This window comes from Electrophorus electricus, chromosome 5 (genome assembly GCF_041902795.1).
Source record: "Electrophorus electricus isolate QZ-2024a chromosome 5, ASM4190279v1, whole genome shotgun sequence".
NCBI classification, from domain to species: Eukaryota; Metazoa; Chordata; class Actinopteri; order Gymnotiformes; family Gymnotidae; genus Electrophorus; species Electrophorus electricus.
The window spans coordinates 20,636,399-20,656,371 of record NC_137501.1 but is presented as its reverse complement, the minus strand read 5'-3'; the positions used below and the strand labels follow the sequence as shown (position 1 = coordinate 20,656,371).

The 19,973-nt window shown below is 42.3% G+C and overlaps 1 protein-coding gene and 1 non-coding gene across 2 annotated transcripts in view; one reads left to right on the top strand and one right to left on the bottom strand.

The window, feature by feature from the left end:
* LOC145657973 (uncharacterized) overlaps positions 1 to 19,973 on the top strand; it is a 150,785-nt gene that overhangs the window by 1,780 nt on the left and 129,032 nt on the right. Inside the window, 1 exon segment of the mRNA XM_081714849.1 lies at positions 8,798 to 9,021. Within this exon segment, the coding sequence (XP_081570975.1) occupies positions 8,798 to 9,021 (224 nt within the window).
* trnaf-gaa (transfer RNA phenylalanine (anticodon GAA)) lies at positions 17,787 to 17,859 on the bottom strand. The gene has a single exon. It is a non-coding gene; the product is annotated as a tRNA-Phe (tRNA).

Genomic DNA, 19,973 nt, shown 5'->3' with positions numbered 1-19,973 from the left:
TCCTTGCCCTCTATTTCATTCTCTGCAGTTTAATGAGAAAGACCTGACATTGTGTAATGTCATTTCCTATTTGAGAACGAAAACAACAACAATCTTGGTTATCAAAGACTCACTCCACCCTGACCACAGCCTCTTCTCTTAGAAGCCATGACAAAACCACCATTGCAGCTTGAGAGCAAAAATCGAGCTTCTTAGGAGTTGTTATATCCCACAGGCTGTTTGACATCTCAATGCGGTACACAGTAACTTAATTTTGTTTCCATACATGTACATTACACTTTTAATGTTTCTGATACTTCAGCCTATCATTTCTCTCTCTAAGTGACAACACTCTAGAAATTTTCTCCAAAAGCACTGAATATTATTCTAACCATTTATGGCTGTTCTCCCTTCATGTACACAAAGTCCAGTATGCATCCAAATGACATCAAAAGAGATATCTGTTAGTAACTGAACATCTCCAACTTGTAAGAGTCAGGACTCTTTTTACCATCTGGAATCACTCAAGAAAAGTGGGAACACTAGTGTCACTAACACATGAAAAGAGCTATTATTGTAATTTCTCGTATGCACAACTAGCTGTGTTTCTTGCCAACATACTGGTGTTTGGACCTATGGGTGCACTCAGACATTTGAGCTACCTTTGGTAGCTCATTTGTTGGAGTGGAGGACTGTAGAAGTTAGAACTGTTATCCTTAGGTTGTTGGTTTAAATTTGCATCAAAGGAAGTTGGTCTTTTCACATACAATTTTATATGAGCAAAAGGGGAGGACTTTCCCTGACCAGGAATCGAAGCCAAGCCACAGCAGTGAGAGCACTGAATCCTAGCCAGCAATAAATATTTTGTTCCTGTAACGCGCGGTGGCCCGACTGCCACAGGGCGCAAGGCGGGATGCACAGACTCCTCCAACTTGGACGAACATTTTATTAACATTTAAAGACATAAAGGCATTCACACTTATCACAAACAAGAAACATGAAACAGTTAACGCAAAACAATCACGATACACAAGAATACATCTAACAGAAACGCGTTACATCTAGACATTATGCCGACAATAACCAACACCCTGCACACTTTAACATGGGTTTATATACATAAAGATGAAAGAGGTGCAGGTGTGGTTACAAACAAGACAGTCTTCCCACTGCACGTGGGGGGCCGAACCACGTGACTCGTGGGAGGTGAGCGTTCCATGACAGTTCCCCCTAATAAGAATATTTTTCAAAGTCTGTACTCCTAATCTACTGACCATGTTTGGATGCATACTGGACATGGTATGCATAAGCGATAACAGGCCATAAAGTGAGTTATTCATCTTTCTTATTGTTCTACAAAAACATGAAGTTTGAAAGGGAACCCTAGCCGCTATATGTGCCATTGCCCCCTAGCGGGCCCATGGGCGGGCCCAAATGGGCATACTCAAATAAATGACTTGATAAAATCGAATATTCTTAAAGTACAGTACATTTATCAACATAACATTTCTTAGGACTAATACAAGTACCTGCTTACTGATTTTCAGCCATCTGCATATATCCATTCGCCAGAAATTGCACACTGAAGACATCGTGTTTTTTGGGTAAAATTTCCACAAAAACATGCCTGCCCTTTTAAGTTGCCTTTTAAACAATCTTCTGGTACAAGATAAGTTCTGATTTAGTCATAGAAAATTCAATTACCATCAAAACAACTGCATGACATGTTTAAATGGTATACAGAGTGTTAGTAAACTTCTTTAATTGCGTGCTCACTTCTGTGCGTAAAAGCAACGTTTTTCCTCCGGTTCGGTTCCTTCGTAACAAACCCAAACTACGCAAGCCGTTGGTTAACTGAAAAAGTACGCTTCTGACGTAAAAGTGTTCCAGAATAGAGCATTAGACCCCCCCTCCTTTTCTATTGTAAATTGATTTCTATTGGCCGTTGCTGCACCATTGTCTTGGAGCAACAGCAACTCACACCTATGTGTGAAGGGGGAAGGGAAGGGAGGGTGACTAGCATTTACTTCCAGGCATTTCCAAGAGTTTCCAGGACAAGCTGCTTGTTTGGCAGCAGTTTCATCAAATAGAGGAGGCTTAGATGAAAACGTAGACCCCTCACTTGTCTTATTTAGTCATCCCTTTAATGTTTAAAGGTATGCGCACTGTATACTGTCAGTGCTTCAGTGTTGTTAGCAGATAGCATAGCGCATCGGTTTGGCGCTGTTTGGCACTATTTGGTGAAACTATAAGATTGATATGATGATTTTGCCAATATGTTTGGACATCATGGAAGAGGCTTATTTTAGCTGAAGTTTATGTGGAATTGTTTGAGTTCTGCTTGACTGCTAGCATCGATTAGCTTAGCTACTAGCATAGAATAGCTTAGATGTTTGCATAGCAAATCACTGGATGTTTCCATTCACTGCTGGAACAATTCCTAATCCTGCTACAAATCGTAAGTATAAATGATAAAGTATACTATTTCTTTACAGTATTACAGCATTTACAGTATTTTCTCCAGCATCTACAGTATTAGCTAGTATAGTAGTAGTAGCTAGTACAGTATTTTCCCCTAATGCTGCTATGAAGCTAATATTGTTGTGAAACTTACTAAAGTAACTTACTGTTATGTTTTAGCAAAAATAAACATGCAAACTTGATATAATGTGATTAATGACTTTGTTTGCATTGGAGAGGTTTTTGGACCCTTTGGATAAGTGTAGGACACCTAGTGGAAAATATTGTGTAGATATTTAGTCATTTCATGTATATGCTCAAAACTGTTCAATTTATTACACAAGACCCTGGTGAATCAGAAAATGCAGAGTATGATTGAAAATTAATCTTCAGCATCAATAGACACATTATACACCAAAAAACCCAAAGGCGTTTTATGTTTTTTTGACATTTTCTTCTGTATTAGATGATCTCAAATGGAACCTGAATGATGGACAAATAAGCCTGGATGTGAATGGATGTCTAATCCTAAGTGTCTGCTTCAATTTGAATCCTGAATCATCATTGTGCTATGTGTACAATTTCAGATACCTAGTGTTAAAGTGAACAAGTACAAATTGTTCAAAAATGATCTTAAAACTGCTTGTGCATTAAAGGGCTAGCCACTAGACCACCAGGGATAAAGGTGATGGTTGCCTCTAATATGAACATGAGCTACATTCATTGGTAACGCTTTGATTAGAACCAGGCGAAAGCCTGCAATCACTAGTTGAAATAGCTCAGCTGGGGGAGTGTTAAACTGAATATCCAAAGAGCCCTGGTTCAGTCTTGGGTTTTGGCATCTGTGCCAGACCACTCTCTTCAACAAATAGTCTTCTTTTTAAGTATATTTCATAAACCTTTACATTCCTTTACTAAAAAACGAATGAGACATTACTGTTTTTACACTATCGTTACAAATCATGGTGTAATAGTGCTCTAGACTTTGAATTCAGTGAGCCTACTTAAACTTTTTTTGGAATTTACACTTCCTTATGATATGTTTCCTCACTGCAGAGAGTCTCTTGAACAGTGGCTTCTGCACAAATGTTTTTGAAATATAGTCCATGTCTGCTGGCCAAACAACTGAACAAGGGAAGGGTAGGTGTCAGCTTGCATGTGTGCTTGTGTAGGTATCCTGGTTCACACCACTCCAATATTTTCATGGAATGGGGCCTAACTCAGCTTCCTTTGGCTCATGGATGAGCTTTGTCCTACCAAAACAGATGATGCAAATAAGTGATCTGCTTACTAAAGTTCTTGAAAATCAAACTCTTCAAAGAGGAATTGCATAATACTAAAAAAAACTTCCAAAACATTATACTCTTTTGACAGGGGTAAACATGCTTTTCCTAAGTGTGTAACAATATAGACAAGACACACTGAAGAATATGGACATTGATCCCACTACCTCTAGCATGCTAAGCAAGAGGTACCTCTACCACTTGAGCTAATTCCCCTTTCTTGTCATACCATTTATGCAAAAGTGTACTTAATAAAATTACTGGAATGTGGGGAAAATCCATGAACCACATAGTATAGTTCACCACCAAGTACATTATTTATTTTATATATGATGTGCTTTATCTGAACGGCACAGAGTTTATGCCAGACCTCATAGCAGATTTCTGTTGCTATGGAAAAAAGTCAAACAAGAACAATACGCTGGGTATTTAGAGTAATGTGATTTAGAGTAAGAGTAATGTGCATTTTTCACCTGCAATAATGTGGATTTATTTTTCCATAAACATTCCTGCTTTTGATTTTTAAAAAGCCATTTCTTTACAAACATCGCTGTTATATTTTGGAAGTTATTTATGGTTCCATGCTAAAGTAAAGTCAGTACAAGGCTTAGCATGGCAGGCCTAGTGAGTCTAATTGGCTATCCTAACTATAAAGCTTCTTTAGTGTTGTTTAATAAATACTGTGAAATGTAGCCTAAAATTAATTTGTATCCTAAATTCATGAAATATTTTTTGATAAAATAGCTCCATGAAATTAACTGATGATTGTGAAATTAGTAGAGTCCTATCATAAGCGCCTTAAATTTCACGTGGTATTATGACGTCACAACGTTGCCATGTGACCTCACTATTTGGCTACAAATAGGTATAAATACATATGGTTATTTAATGAGAGAAGATGCAAAGCATTGAAACAATTTTTAACGTGTTCGAGTTGAGACAGGAACGTTCACTGGTCGATATAATATTATCTACTTAAGCTCGTTGTCACGTCGACTGACCTCCAAGCTCACTACAATACTCAACATGCCATTCGTCGCAAGGCCAAGGACTCAGCCAACCATACACATTCATTCAGATCCTCATCACCGGAATATTGACAGCACCTGTGTTCCACTCCACACCTGTATATAAACCTGTTGAGACCTCACTTACATTGTAAAGTATTGCCACTAGTTTTGACTGTGCGTACCGAGCGTTATTTCATTAATTGCTTTCCTGTATTTCGACTGTGTTTTGTTCTGATTTTTCCCTAGCCCTTCTGTATTGTTTGCCTGGTTTGTTATTGCTCTTTGGTTTTTGGACTTGGACTGTTTACCCTCATGATTTGGATTATACCTATTTTGGCTTTCTTGGTTTCGACCCTGGCTTATTCACCTATCATGAAGCTAGAACAAAATAAACCTATCTATCTACATCCTCAAGCATCTGGCCTTACTTGTCGTGTCACAGAATACTTCGCTACCATGCAGATGGCAGATTCAGACGTGTTGAAAGAAGCGATCACCAATCAAGTACAGCTACTGGGCCAACACCAACAGGTGTTCAAGAGTTTCACATGGTGCATGGATACGAATGCCACACAACAAACAGACCAACAGGTACAAATGTCAGAACTCAGACAATGTCTCAAAGAACTTACATCATGGTTACATGCTATGACTACTTTCCCCCAGCCAGACCCACCTCATGCATCCGATGCTGGCAGCACTCCCACTGTAGCCTCTGTAAGTAAACCGGATAAATACAACGGTTCTCCAGAGAAGTGTCAGGGTTTTTTGTTACAATGCACACTACATTTTAATGGCATTCCCCCCTCTTTCTAACCAGGCTAAAATAACATTCCTTACCTCTAACCAATAAAGCTTTAGATTGGGCTACCGCCATTTGGGAGAACTTACAAATGACTACTTATGAGGATTTTATTGTGCATTTTAAAGCCATGTTTGATCACCCGCATGAGGTAAGAGCACGCGAAAAATTCTTTCTAAACTTTGTCAAGGCAACTGTTCTGTGTCGGACTGCGCCCGCCAATTTCGTACCATTGCTGCTGGTAGTGGGTGGAACGAAGCAGCCCTGATCATTACTTTCTGGAACGGTCTGATCACAGAGTTATTGCATGAACTGGCTTGCAGGGATGATGAGCTTAACGATCAACTGATGCTATCCGTCTTGACCATTTTTTGCGGGAACGAAGAACATGTGGAGGTAACATTACTCCCTTAACTTATACGACTCTGGTGACTGGAGTAAATCCCAGACAAGACACTGCAGCAGGGCCTATGCAATGCGATTCCACACGCCTGACCAAGGAAGAAAGGAGACGTCGTTTTCAAGAGGGACTATGCCTGTACTGTGGGTCTTCAGGACATGTTATCAGGGACACGTTATCATCTTAGACCCAACAGGTCTCCTGCCTTGTTCCATAAAGGAGACATGAATAACAAACCCCATGCCTCTGTAGGGATCCAACCCATTAAGAAAATGGTAGTTACCTGTCTATGTTGGGGCTCCCACTCCCTACTTTCTGTGTACAGCCCTGATTGACTCCGGAGTAGAAGGCAATTTTATCCACGCCCACCTGGTTAAAGAGCTAAACATCCCCATAGAGCCCTTACCTAAGACCCTTTGGCTAGCCGCTATAGATGGGTCTTCAGTAGGTCCTGGTTCTATCACTTTCCGCACTACACCAGTTAGACTCACCACTAGCACCCTGCACTCAGAACTCTTCTCACACTGGTATTGGAATTCTCATCCTTCCCAATTATTCTTGGCCTTCCATGGTTGGAACATCACAATCCTAGCATATCTTGGTCTCAAAGGGAGCTCACTCATTGGTCATCTCAGTCAGACAGTTTAAAACATGAGCCATGTACAAAAATGTGATAGCCATCTTGGAGCGGCATGCTTGAGAGATCAGAGTGCATGCTTGAGGACTCAAGGATAGCCTCCATGCAGTCATGGGGCACAGACTCATCAGAATGATCTAGCAATGTCAAAAGTGATCGCAACAGATTAGCAGGTGAACTCAGGGTTGTCTGTGATTTAATGGTTAAATTCTGAGTGGCGCAGAGGATGGCCTCATAGCCTGAACACCGCTGTGCTGTCATTTGTTGTGTTTGAATGTTATTCATAATATTAATAACTTGATGTGAAGTGTGTAGAACCATGGGATGAGAAAGTACCAATTTCTCTGCATCAGTGACCAGTAGGGCCGAGGCAGCCACAGCTCGTAAGCAGGCCGGCATGCCTTGAACTACCGAATCAAAAGTTTTGGAAAAATAAGATAAAGGGCAATAACTACCACCGTGCTCATGAGCGAGGACACCCACAGCTGTGGAAGCATTTTCAGAAACGTAAAGGTGGAAGGGCAGATTATAGTTTGGCAGGCCAAATGCTAGAGCAGAGCACAAGGCCAATTTCAGAGTCCTAAATGAGTGACACATAGGCTCAGTCCAGACCAACGTATCAGGACAGTCTTTTCTACAGCTCTGCCAGAGGACATTATCATGAAAGGAACAATCCGGCACCTATTGGCGGCAGTAGCTCACCAGACCCAGGAAACTCAGCATTTTGTTTGTTTGTTTTGTTTGTTTGTTTTGTGCCGGGTGGAGGGATGTCACATATGACTGCCCGACGGGCATCTGAGAGGCGGCATTCACCTGTGGACAGCAGGAACTCCAGTTACGTGACAGATGGCTTGCACCACTGGAGCTTAGATGGTGAAACCATAAACCCACATGAAGCCAGATGTTTCAGTATTGAGCAGGACCCCATCACGCAGCGCTCCTGCATTGTTGATGACAAAAGGATGTCGTGAGTGTGTGGTTGTGTGGTTGAGGAGTGAATTCAAAGCTCCCACATTCCATTTAAGTTTAAACATCACCTTCAACAACTGAACTCAAATTGAATTTACCAGAAAGCGATCATTCCCGTTATGGAAAACATCATAGAAAAGACAATATGTGGTCGAGTTGTGAATTCAACAAAGCCCCTCATTCCATCTATGCTTAAACATCACCTACAACCACTGGACTCAAATTGAATTCACCAGAAAAAAAACAAAAAAAAACCATTCCTGTAACTGGAAGTCACCTGCCTAGAAAATATAAGAGGACCTTTTTTTTCTGACCTTTCTCTGATGGTCATCTCCTGCAGATGTGGGCTTTATGGACACAGAGCTGTGGTGAACAGAGATGTAATTAGGCTTTCCAGATTCCCAGTGTATATTCTGTATTATGTGTTAAGGAATGTGTACTCCAAACATATCTGTACATGTGTTCCTACTACAGGGACCCCAATCAAGAATGTTGCAGTGCTAAATGATATGACTCCAGTGCTTTGGCCTTATAAAGCCATAATAAGCACTTTGTAAGAACATCGTTTAATGAATGTTAAGTGTGTGTTCTGTACAACCATAGAAACACAAAATGTGTACACGTGTTTAGAACAATGTAAGATTATTTCTACTTAGATACCTCCCTATAAGGGTAAAAGAAAAACACAAAAGATAGTATGACACCAACAAACTGAAGTCCTCCACTATCAACACACCCACACACAGCACATACCCACTCAAAACCTGTGGTCAATTTGTCTTCTGCCTTCCACAAAGCTCTTGACTGACCACTAAAATTCCATGTCCTCTTCAGCACTTTTGTAATTACATGATCAGTACCTTGGATATAGCCCTGTCATATAGGCAAAGAAGGCTACGTACCTGTATTTTCAAGATATGGTGAAGTTTGGAATATTTTACTAGCATTAAAAGTAATGTAAACTGTATTTGAGCACACATTTTCCAACACTTTCCACACATTTGATTTCCTCTAAGTAGCAAAATCATTAAACTGTGCCCTACATTACAGCCCTACATTAGTGGAACCACACTACACTACCTCAAAAACTCAACACACTCATCACACATTTTTACACATTTATTTGAGAAAGTATATTTTTGTAACTTTATAATTACAAAATTATCTAAGTGTAAAGATAATAAATTGACATGAATGTTCAGCTAATATGAGCCTAAAGCTATATGTGTTTAAGTGCATTTACCCACTATCCCACAGCTGACACTTTAGGGAGCAGATGTTTCAGACTGGCTGCAGTGTGTCTGGGGCTGTTGTGTGTTCTCCTGCTAGTTGCCATCACAGTACTGTGGGTGAAGTGCACAACAGAGCGAGACCAGTTGCAGAGCAGCTACAATAACCTGACTGTAGAGAGGGACCTTTTACAGACCACTTATAACAACTTGACTATTGAAATAAGACAGTTACAGAGCAGTTACAACAATGTGACTGTAGCGAAAGAGCATATATGTATGTATGTGTGTGTGTGTGTGTGTGTGTGTGTGTGTGTGTGTGTGTGTGTGTGTGTGTGTGTGTGTGTGTTGTGAAAATAATCTGCACAAATATGGAGTTATTTCAACTTCAGTATTTACTACATCACTGCTGAGAAAAAATTCTGGCGTAAGAGCAGAAATGACTGCAAGCAAAGAGGAGCAGACCTAGTGATCATAAAGAGTGGAGAGTGTGTGTGTGTGTGTGTGTGTGTGTGTGTGTGTGTGTGTGTGTGTGTGTGTGTGTGTGTCAGAAGTGCTGCACAGCTGATGAGTGACCTCTGTCTGAAATGTCCTGTTTCTCTGGAAACCTGGCGTACTTCACTACAATTTTGAATATATACAGTACTGTACAAAGGTTTTAGGCAGGTGTGGAAAAAATGCAGCAAAGTAAAAAGGTTTTGACTGTCACACCAAATATTGATTTAGATTTCTCTGTTGTGCATTTACTTTGCATTTTGTTAACTGACAAAAATAAACTATTAACACTTCTATTTTTCAAAGCATTCTTACTTTGCAGCATTGTTTCCACACATGTCAAAAACCTTTGCACAGTTCTGTATATGTTACCACTTCAGAGGATTTCATCAGTAAAACATTTCCTCATACTGGATCGGTTTGACTGACAAAGACACAGATGGATCCTGGAAATGGATGGACAGCACAGCACTGACCACTGGGTGAGAGACCACAGAACTAATCCAAAGTCTTTAGAGACAAGTCTGTCCTCGTGGGCAGCCATCATAACACACCTGGGAGGTTATTTCAAGTGATACAAGACCAGGCTCTACAAAGAAAGAAAATGTTTGTGTGCACACTGGGATTGTCGGCAATACTTCACAATGATACTGAGGTTCAGGTAGTCTTAAATAGCATGGTGCTGGTGCATGTGAGCAGTAACTATGGTGACTATTAGAATTCTGGAGATGGGGACTTCTGGTGGCCAGCTTTATGTATTGCAGCTTCAATCTTGACATAGTGCATAGTGCATAGCCAAGGTAACCCCTTAATTGCTCACTTTGTAGTCCGCCATAGTTGTAAGGTGCTTTGGATAAAAGCATCAGCTAAATGCCTTCAATGTTAAATGTCAATACAGTTAGGCCACCAACTGATCTTGATATACCCAAGATATTGGACTTTCTAACAGATCACAGTTGGGAGTAGAGTTAGTGCTCAATTAAAATCAGCACTGGTACTCCTCAGGGTTACTGTCTGTGCTCTAAATTTTCACTTTGTACACATGATTGTACATCTCTTCAAAATGACCTGTTCAATTTTAAAGGTACCACAGTGAGTTTATTTGAGGATGACATCGCTGCCCTCGGCTTAATCTATCAAAATGTAGAGTCTTCATATCAACAACTGGCGTGTAGCCTGACTCTAGATGGGAGGAGAATGACTTGGTTCAATAAAACATGAGTTGTTCCTGGTTCTTAGGAAGAAATCACAACCATTCCAGTCGATTTTTACCACTATGGAAGTGGAGTGATCATACAAGTCAATCTTCAGTCAACAACCAGTGGACTGACAACCAGGATTTTTGCAGTTACAGCCATATATTAAATATGCACTTGAATCAGTGAGAGAACATGATAGACTTGGTTACATTAGCAACAAGGGATTTCACTCTTTTTACTGAAGTGCAATACACTTATAATAGAATTGTTGTGTTGAGCATTACAAGCTATCCTAATCATTTGTCATAGGGTGACCTGCCTCCTGCCTATTATAAAAATAATTCTGACTGAACTCTGGTCAAGTTGCAGTCATTTGATGAAGTCTACATCTCAGGGTGTGAAATTCAGAAGGCACATTTATGCACTGTGTGCTTTCAGGTACTGGTGGCAGGGTGAGCCCAATGACTATGAAAGAAATGAAGACTGTCCTATAACTGGATACAGGTTTGCTGCTGACAATGGATCGACCTGGGCTGTTTATCCCTGTGACTTCCCTGTGGTTGGAATCTGTGAGAAAATGTTAGACTGAATCAGAGTGAATATCAGAAACTGTAGTTGAAATTTTGTTACGTAAAAGTCTTTATTTATCTTTATTTACCAAAATATGTATTATCACTAATAAATGGGTCTGTAGTATCTGCTCTTTAAAAGCCTGAATCAAAATGTACCTTTTCACACAAGTTCAAGTTCAAGTTCAAGTTCAAGTTCCGTTTATTCGTCACATACATAGTCATACACAGTATAACGTGCAGTGAAATGGTGGAGAGTGCTCTGTCCAAACTGAGGAAGAGAAACAGGGGTGCATAGAGAAAAATATATATATGCAGGTAAATATATATATTCTATGTATGTACAAAAATATTTTTAACAAAGTATGTACAATATATGTATATTATGATTATATACACAATGTACAATGTATATGGTTGGGTATATATGTACACAATCTACAGAATGTACAGATCCATTTTATATAATAACATATCTACAGTTGTTGTGTAACAGGGTACTTGAGTATAAATCTATATATACAGATGTACAGATATACAGTCATGTTACATGGTGGTGGTGGTCCCCACAGTTTATCAGTTTCCCTGATTCAGGGCCCGAATGGCCTGTGGGAAGAAGCTCCTCTTCAGCCTCTCTGTCTTGGTCTTCAGGGAGCGGAAGCGCCTCCCTGACCTCAACAGAGTGAAGAGTCTATTGTTGGGATGGGTGGGGTCCTTCACAATTTTCCTGGCCTTGCTCTGGCACCGCTTGTAGTAGATGGTCTGCAGGTCAGGAAGTTCCGTGTGAGTGATGCGCTCTGCTGAACGCACTACCCTTTGGAGTGCTTGTCTGTCCTGCTTGGTGCTATTCCCAAACCAGATTGTGATGTTCCCCGTGAGGATGCTCTCGATAGTGCAGGTGTAGAAGTTCCGCAGTACTTTGGAGGGCAGTCTGAAGTCCCTTAGGCGTCTGAGGTGGTAAAGACGCTGACGAGCCTTCTTTGCAAGGGAGTTGGTATGGCGGGACCAGGACAGGTCCTGCGAGATGTGAACTCCAAGGTAACTGAAACTATCTACTCTCTCCACCGTGGTTCCACTGATCCTCACAGGTTGGTAGTGCCACACCTGCTTCTTGCTGCTATCCACGATCAGCTCCTTTGTCTTGCTGATGTTTAGGAGGAGATTATTTTCCTGGCACCAGTTTTCCAGGTGTTTAATCTCCTCCAGGTAGGTCCTCTCGTCGTTGTCCGAGATCAGACCCACGACAACGGTGTCGTCAGCAAACTTGACAATGATATTAGAGCTGGAAGTGGCTGTGCAGTCGTAGGTGTACAGTGAGTAGAGCAGGGGGCTTAGGACACAACCCTGAGGAGCTCCAGTGCTGAGGGTGAGGGTGGATGAGGCGCAGTTGCCCACCCGTACTGATTGCGGTCTGTCTGTTAGGAAGTTGGAGATCCAGTGGCACAGGGATGTATGCAGTCCTAGATCTCCCAACTTAGTAGTGAGTAGGGAGGGGATGATAGTGTTAAATGCTGAACTGTAGTCGACAAATAGCATTTTAACATAATTTCCCCTCCCTTCGTCCAGGTGAGTCAGTGTAGTGTGGAGCAGATGTGCAATTGCATCGTCAGTGGAGCGGTTGTGGCGGTATGCAAATTGCAGTGGGTCCATGGAGGCTGGCAGTGAAGATGTGATGAAGTCTCTGACTAGCTTTTCAAAGCACTTCATCACGACTGATGTGAGGGCGACAGGGCGGTAGTCATTGAGGTCGGAGGGTCGAGGTTTCTTCGGGACGGGGACGATGGTGGACCGCTTGAAGCTGGACGGGACGATACCGAGCATCAGGGAGAGATTGAAGATGTCGGTGAATACCGGGGCTAGCTGATCTGCGCAGGCTTTGAGGACCCTCCAGCAGATACCGTCTGGTCTCATCGCCTTCCTGGTTTTCACCCTTTTAAACACTCTCCTCACGTCACTCTCCGTAATGATGAGAGGGCGCTGTTCTATGGTGGGCCCCGCGCATGTGCCATCGACTGCCCCGATAGTGCCATTAGCATTGGCGCTGTTAGCACTAGCGCCGTTAGCATTTGTGCTGCTAGCATTAGCGCTGCTAGATGTAGCCTCGAAGCGAGCAAAGAATGTATTCAGCTCGTTCACCAGAGACTCATCCGCACTCATCAGTCCGGAGGGTGGGCTCCTGTAGTCCGTGATCATCCGTAGTCCCTGCCACAGGGATCTAGAGCCACTCTGCTGGAACTGTGTCTCTAGTTTCTTCCCGTAGCGTCGCTTCGCCTCCCTCACCGCCCTGCGCACTCCGTATGCTGCGGACTTGTACTCGTCCATGTTCCCGCTGATGATCCCCGCATTGTAGGCAGCAGTGCGAGAGTTCAGAGCCTCATGGATGGTTCTGTCCACCCAGGGCTTCTGGTTGGAAAACTTCTTGATGGTGATTCTTGGGATCTTGTCGTCCACCAGTTTCCAAATAAACCCCACTACTGCCTCCGTAAACTCGCTGACATCATCAGTGCTGCGCCGGAACATGTCCCAGTCCGCATCATCCAGAGCGTCCTGCAGAGCGGCCACCGATTGGTCTGTTCAGCGCGCGACCTCCCTCTGAACCGGAGCTTCCAGTTTCAGCCTTTGTTTATATTTTGGTAGGAGGAAGATGGCGGCGTGGTCTGACTTACCAAACGGTGGATGACCTAGTGCCTTGTAACTGTCCTTGTATGGGGTGTAGCAGTGGTCTAGTGTCCTATTTCCCCTGGTGGGGAAGGTTACGTGCTGGTAAAGGTTGGGCACCGCACGCTTGAGGTTAGCGCTGTTGAAATCCCCAACCACAATAAGTGCAGCGTCCCGGTGCTGTGCCTGAAACTGTGTGAGAGCCTCATGAAGTTCACACAGTGCAGTGTCCATGTTAGCCTGAGGTGAGATGTACACGGTGTTGATAATGACCGAAATGAACTCCCGGGGAAGGTAGAAAGGATGAAGCTTGAGGGCGAGCAGCTCCAGGTTGGGTGAGCAGGAGCAGGCGAGAGTAACAACATTGGCATTGTTACACCAGCTGTTGTTTACCATCACACACACTCCGCCGCCTCTCGACTTCCCCGAACCTGCCGTCCTGTCCATGCGGTGAACCGAGAAGAACTCGGCCGGCTGGATAGCGTGGTTTGGTACCGCTGGGTTCAGCCACGACTCGGTGAAGCAGAGGAGATTGCAGTCCCGAATGTCCCTCTGGAACTTTATCCTGGCCCGGAGGTCATCGAGCTTGTTATCCAGAGACTGGATGTTGGCTAGCAGGATGCTGGGTAAGGGAGCTCGGTGTGCCCGAGCCCTCAGCTTGTTCCTGACGCCGGCTCGCTTCCCTTGAGGCCTTTTCCTCGTGCCGCGTCTTTTGTTTTCCCTCAGGATCTCCGTCGGCCATCTTGGGTCCGGGGTTACAGACGGCTTGAGGTGAGTGCTATGTAGATTAAGAGAAATAAGGGCATCTCTGCTGTACGAGATACGTGCCGTGGTGTGTAGAGAAGGGCTGCGGAGAAATCATGGGTAGCGGGAAGAGCGAAAAGAGCGAAAAGGATAGTGAAAAGAGCGAAAAAAGTGCCAGGTGCAGACCGAGCAGTCGTGACGGCAGCCGACCTCACCGGCGCCATCTTGATCGTGGCACAATACTATTAATCCATATATAAATGTGATTATCTCAACTATATGTAAACTATTCCCCTCATATTTCATAATAAATCCTTCTCTCCTCACTGTTCTGGACATATATTGATACTTATATTGCTGATCTCTGATGACTCTGCCTGTGCTAAATGGCCTTCTGTACTGATGGAAATGGAATTTCATACTTGACTAGCTCAAAAACAAGCAAAAACAACACTCAGAAAGTAACAGTCAGTCTAATGCACAACGAAGCAGCTGATACACAGCAAACATTGGGTCGAACACCAACAAAGACTAATGAATAAACAGGACTTTATACATACACGGTAACAACGTAGATAACAAGGAACAGGTGTGACACATGGTCGGGGTGTGGCAAAGAAGACACACACACACACACACACACACACACACATCACGTGAACATAAGGAGGAGTCTAGGAGGAGGGGGCCATACCGTGACAAGCAGCTGTAAGGTCCAGAGTTTAGGTCAAAGGAATCTCTGTGGTGTGGCCAGAATGCTGATTGGAATTCATAAATGAAACAATTTGATCTTAAGAACTTATTAAGCTGAGTGAGCATGAACTTTTCAATAACCATAAAAGGGAGTAAAGTTATTTTATGTGATGAATACAATCTTACAGCTTGGTGTAACACATGGCTGCCAAATGGTTAACCAGAGACTTGTCAAGGTCTACAAGCCACAATGTCTCTCATCTACTGTGATGTTTGGTGGAGGACCAGTGATCTTCCCACTGGAAGCAGGAAGATTGGTCTTTGTGAAGAACAAATTAATTGAGCCATATACAAGGTTGTCTAGGAGGAAATGTTGCTTCCTTTTTGTCTGACAGTCTTCCCCAACCCTGAGGACTGGCTTTTCCAGCAAGACAGTTAATATGAACTTGTTTTCTTTGCATTATTTGACAGCTAAAAACAATGCATCTTTTTACCATTATCAACAACATCTTTGTCATCTTAAATAAATTATCTAAATTACAACAGTATAATTTGTTATAGAATAAAACAGAAGTGGATTGGATTACCACTACATGATTTGGATTACCCCTATATTGGCTTTCCTGGTTTCGACCATGGCTTATTCACCCATTACGAAGTTGGAACATAATAAACCTATCTACCTACATCTATGAGCGTCTGGCCTTCCTTGTCACGTTACAGCCGCATACTACCCCTAGTGGGTACAAATAAATACATATTTAATTTTATGCATATTTTTCAAATGTTTACATTTACATCAGTCTGACCTTTTGCAAATAAAATGCTTTACACAATCATCATTGCAAAAATCATGTCATAAATGATGATTTATTGAGTTATTTGACATGTAACTCATACATTTATTGTACATTGCAAACAGCAAACAGCTTACTGATAAAGGTAACATATTTGCCACAGTGTGCCAGTCACTCCACTGGCCCCCCCACACACACACAACACCTGCCATGGTCCCTATCATCTATGTGTTGATTATGGCACACACCTGTTCCTTGTTTGCTCCTCTTTTGTTCAACTAGTTATTTAAGCCTACAGATACCTGCCATTGGTGCTGTGCATTGCTATTTGTCCTGTGCCTGGGTCCTACTCTTAAGAAGTAAGAACCTTTCGATCCTGCATTGTTCTACACATCGGTAGCTTCGCTATGCCTCGTCAGCATGTTTTGAGTTCATTTGAGTCGAGTATGGAGAATAAAGATTCTCTCAGCTTTCACTGCCTGCGCAGCTTCCAGGGAGTGAGGCAAGCAGCACAGATTGGGCTGACCTGCAGACTGTCCAGCCCATGGTTTTGGGACAGCAGAGGCAGGAGATTTGTGAGCTTCAGTCCATGATGGAGAACCTCACTTGCTGTGTGCCAAGCCTCTCCATGGGTCCCGATACAGGTTGGTTGGCCCTACACCCACTGATTGGGTGCACATTGCCATGCCAGAGGTCTACTGTTGAGATGGCTGTGAGAGTATTGTTTTCCAGTGTGAGCTGTATTTCACCTACCAGCTACATCTACCTAACCATGGCAAAGTCACATTTGTCATCTCCAGACTCATGGGGAGGACCAAGACTTTGGGGATAGCACTAGTGTCCTGCTTGTTTCCACTGCTGGTGACTACCCTGAGTTCATTAAGGTTCTAAATGTGACTCTTTGAATGTGACTCCAATAAAACCTCTTTCATTCTTCTTGGCTCAAGTGGTAGAGCGCTTGCTTAACATGCGACAGTTAGTGGCATGGATGTCTACCTTCTCCAGTGTGTCTTAGCAGCATTGATACACTCTTCGGATGAGTGTGTTGCTCACTGTTGTTAGAATACAATATTTTGGAAGGTGTTTTCACATTATGCAATGAGAGAGGTAGTGGGATCATTGTCCGCATTCTCCAGTACGTCTCTTCTGCAGTGTTACACGTTATGGATAAGTATGATGCTCAATGTCTTTAGAATTCAAAATCTCCAGTGCATCTCTTCTGCAGTGGTACACATTAAGGATAAGTATGTTGGTTGCTGTATTTAGTGTACAATGTTTTGTTTTTTTGCCATTATGCGATGCCTCTTGGTAGAGTGTGATTTTCAAGAACTTTAGGAAGCAAATGACTTCTTTACATCACCTGTTTTGGTAGAACAAAGCCCGTCCATGAGCCAAAGCTAGCTGAAGTAGGCCCCATTCCATGAAAACATAGGAGTGGTGTGAAACAGGATTCCTATAATATTGTACCAAGCATACATGCAAGTTGACGCCGACCCTTCCCTTGTCCAGCTTACAACTAATGAGCTACATTTCAAAAGCGTTTGTGCAGAAGCCACTCTTCAAGCACCTCTATGTGCAGTGATGAAACATATGATAAGATATTGCAAGTTTCAGGAAATTTTAAATAGGGTCACTGAATTCAAATTCTTTAGTGCTATTACGCCATGAAAACTTCCGATAGTATAAAAACAGCAACGTCGCAATCATTTTTTAGTAAAAGAAGGTAAAGGTTTATGAAGTACACTTCCGATTGCATAAAAACAGCAACGTCGCAATCATTTTTTAGTAAAAGAACGTAAAGGTTTATGAAGTACACATAAAAAAAAGCACACCATCGGAAGAGGAAATCAGCACCGCACAGTTGCCGAAACCCGGGATTGAACCAGGGACCTTTAGATCTTCAGTCTAACGCTCTCCCAGCTGAGCTATTTCGGCTAGACCGCATGTGCATTTGCCTCCTTACGATGAAAATGCTACCAATAAATGTAATCCCATTTACAATATTGCATACACACAGAACACAATGACTTTACCACTGTGAAATCCATGGACCACTCGGCAGGACCTCACGGCGCAGTCATGCCTTGAGGTGCACAGGGCGAAACTACACCTGTAGTGAGTAATTACAGCTAACAAGCAACTAACAACTAGGTTCAGATAATTAGCCTTGAATTTTACAGAATCTAAGGCTAAAGTAAGTAAACTCAGAACCTACCTTAACCAAGCAGAGAATAATCCAACGAGAAAAACCAAAGCACACAGGTCACAGGAAACAAGTTTGAACTTGTGTGAAAGAAGGGCTTGTGTGGGTGTGTGTGTGGGTGTGTGTGTGTGTGTGTCCCATATTGCTTGTTTAATGTTGGGGTATTCAAATGGAAAATGAGAACTTATGCTTTTAACATGGGAAGTTAAACACACTGCCTGCACAAAAGAAAATAACTCTCCCATACCATCACGCCATTGGAGAGTGTTGGTGACTGCCTAATGCCCATCATCAGTGTGGAGTGTTCCACAACGTTGAGCCTAGTTAGTCCTCATCAGTCATATTTTGAGCTTGTAATACATGTTGAATTGGCATTGGTGGTCCGGCATGAGGGTGTAAACACACCAAACTGACATCAATTTTGAGGGTGAAAACACACCAAAATCAACAGCTCATTCCTCATCACCTGTACAAAGGAAACTGGTTGACTGCAATGTCAGGTTCATTCGCAAGTTTGTAGGGTTTCCTAAATGTAAAATAATGCTCCTGAGGCTTTAACCCTTATAATCACCTGCTTTGGGTAGGAGAAGCTGCTATAATTTAACAGATACTCTAGATTGAAAGCACTTTCTAAGTCACCAGCAGAATGTCTTTTATGAATCAAAACATGTTAACTGCATTTATGTTGAGTGTCAGTGTCAGGCAGGGAAGGAGGCAGGGAGCATGCAGGAAGGAAGCAGTATTTACAGCTGCATTGATAGGTGCATGCAGTCATAGAAGTCTTAATAGAGTCTCATGCACCCCAGAAATGGGATAGGCCTTATTCACTCTGAAAACTACACTTGCCCTCTTGTGGACTTAACATAAGTTCACAAATGAATCTATTCATTTGAATGTTTCTGGGCTGGATAAGAGGAAACTTTTAATAGGAAGTCAAAATAATTTTGATGGCAGTGAACAGTTCTAGCTTAGTGCTCAAATAATTGGGATTGACCACAATAGACATATTGTATATATTATATAATATCATATGTTGTATAGTAGAGGTGAAAATAGCTTTGGAAATTGGTTAATAAAATAAATAAACTTTCGTTTGTGAACCTATCTTGAGATTCTAAATGTGACTCTTTGAATGTGACTCCAATAAAAATACTTTCATTCTTCTTGGCTCAAGTGGTAGAGCGCTTGCTTAACATGCGACAGTTAGTGGCATGGATGTCTACCTTCTCCAGTGTGTCTTAGCAGCATTGATACACTCTTCGGATGAGTGTGTTGCTCACTGTTGTTAGAATACAATATTTTGGAAGGTGTTTTCACATTATGCAATGAGAGAGGTAGTGGGATCATTGTCCGCATTCTCCAGTACGTCTCTTCTGCAGTGTTACACGTTATGGATAAGTATGATGCTCAATGTCTTTAGAATTCAAAATCTCCAGTGCATCTCTTCTGCAGTGGTACACATTAAGGATAAGTATGTTGGTTGCTGTATTTAGTGTACAATGTTTTGTTTTTTTGCCATTATGCGATGCCTCTTGGTAGAGTGTGATTTTCAAGAACTTTAGGAAGCAAATGACTTCTTTACATCACCTGTTTTGGTAGAACAAAGCCCGTCCATGAGCCAAAGCTAGCTGAAGTAGGCCCCATTCCATGAAAACATAGGAGTGGTGTGAAACAGGATTCCTATAATATTGTACCAAGCATACATGCAAGTTGACGCCGACCCTTCCCTTGTCCAGCTTACAACTAATGAGCTACATTTCAAAAGCGTTTGTGCAGAAGCCACTCTTCAAGCACCTCTATGTGCAGTGATGAAACATATGATAAGATATTGCAAGTTTCAGGAAAT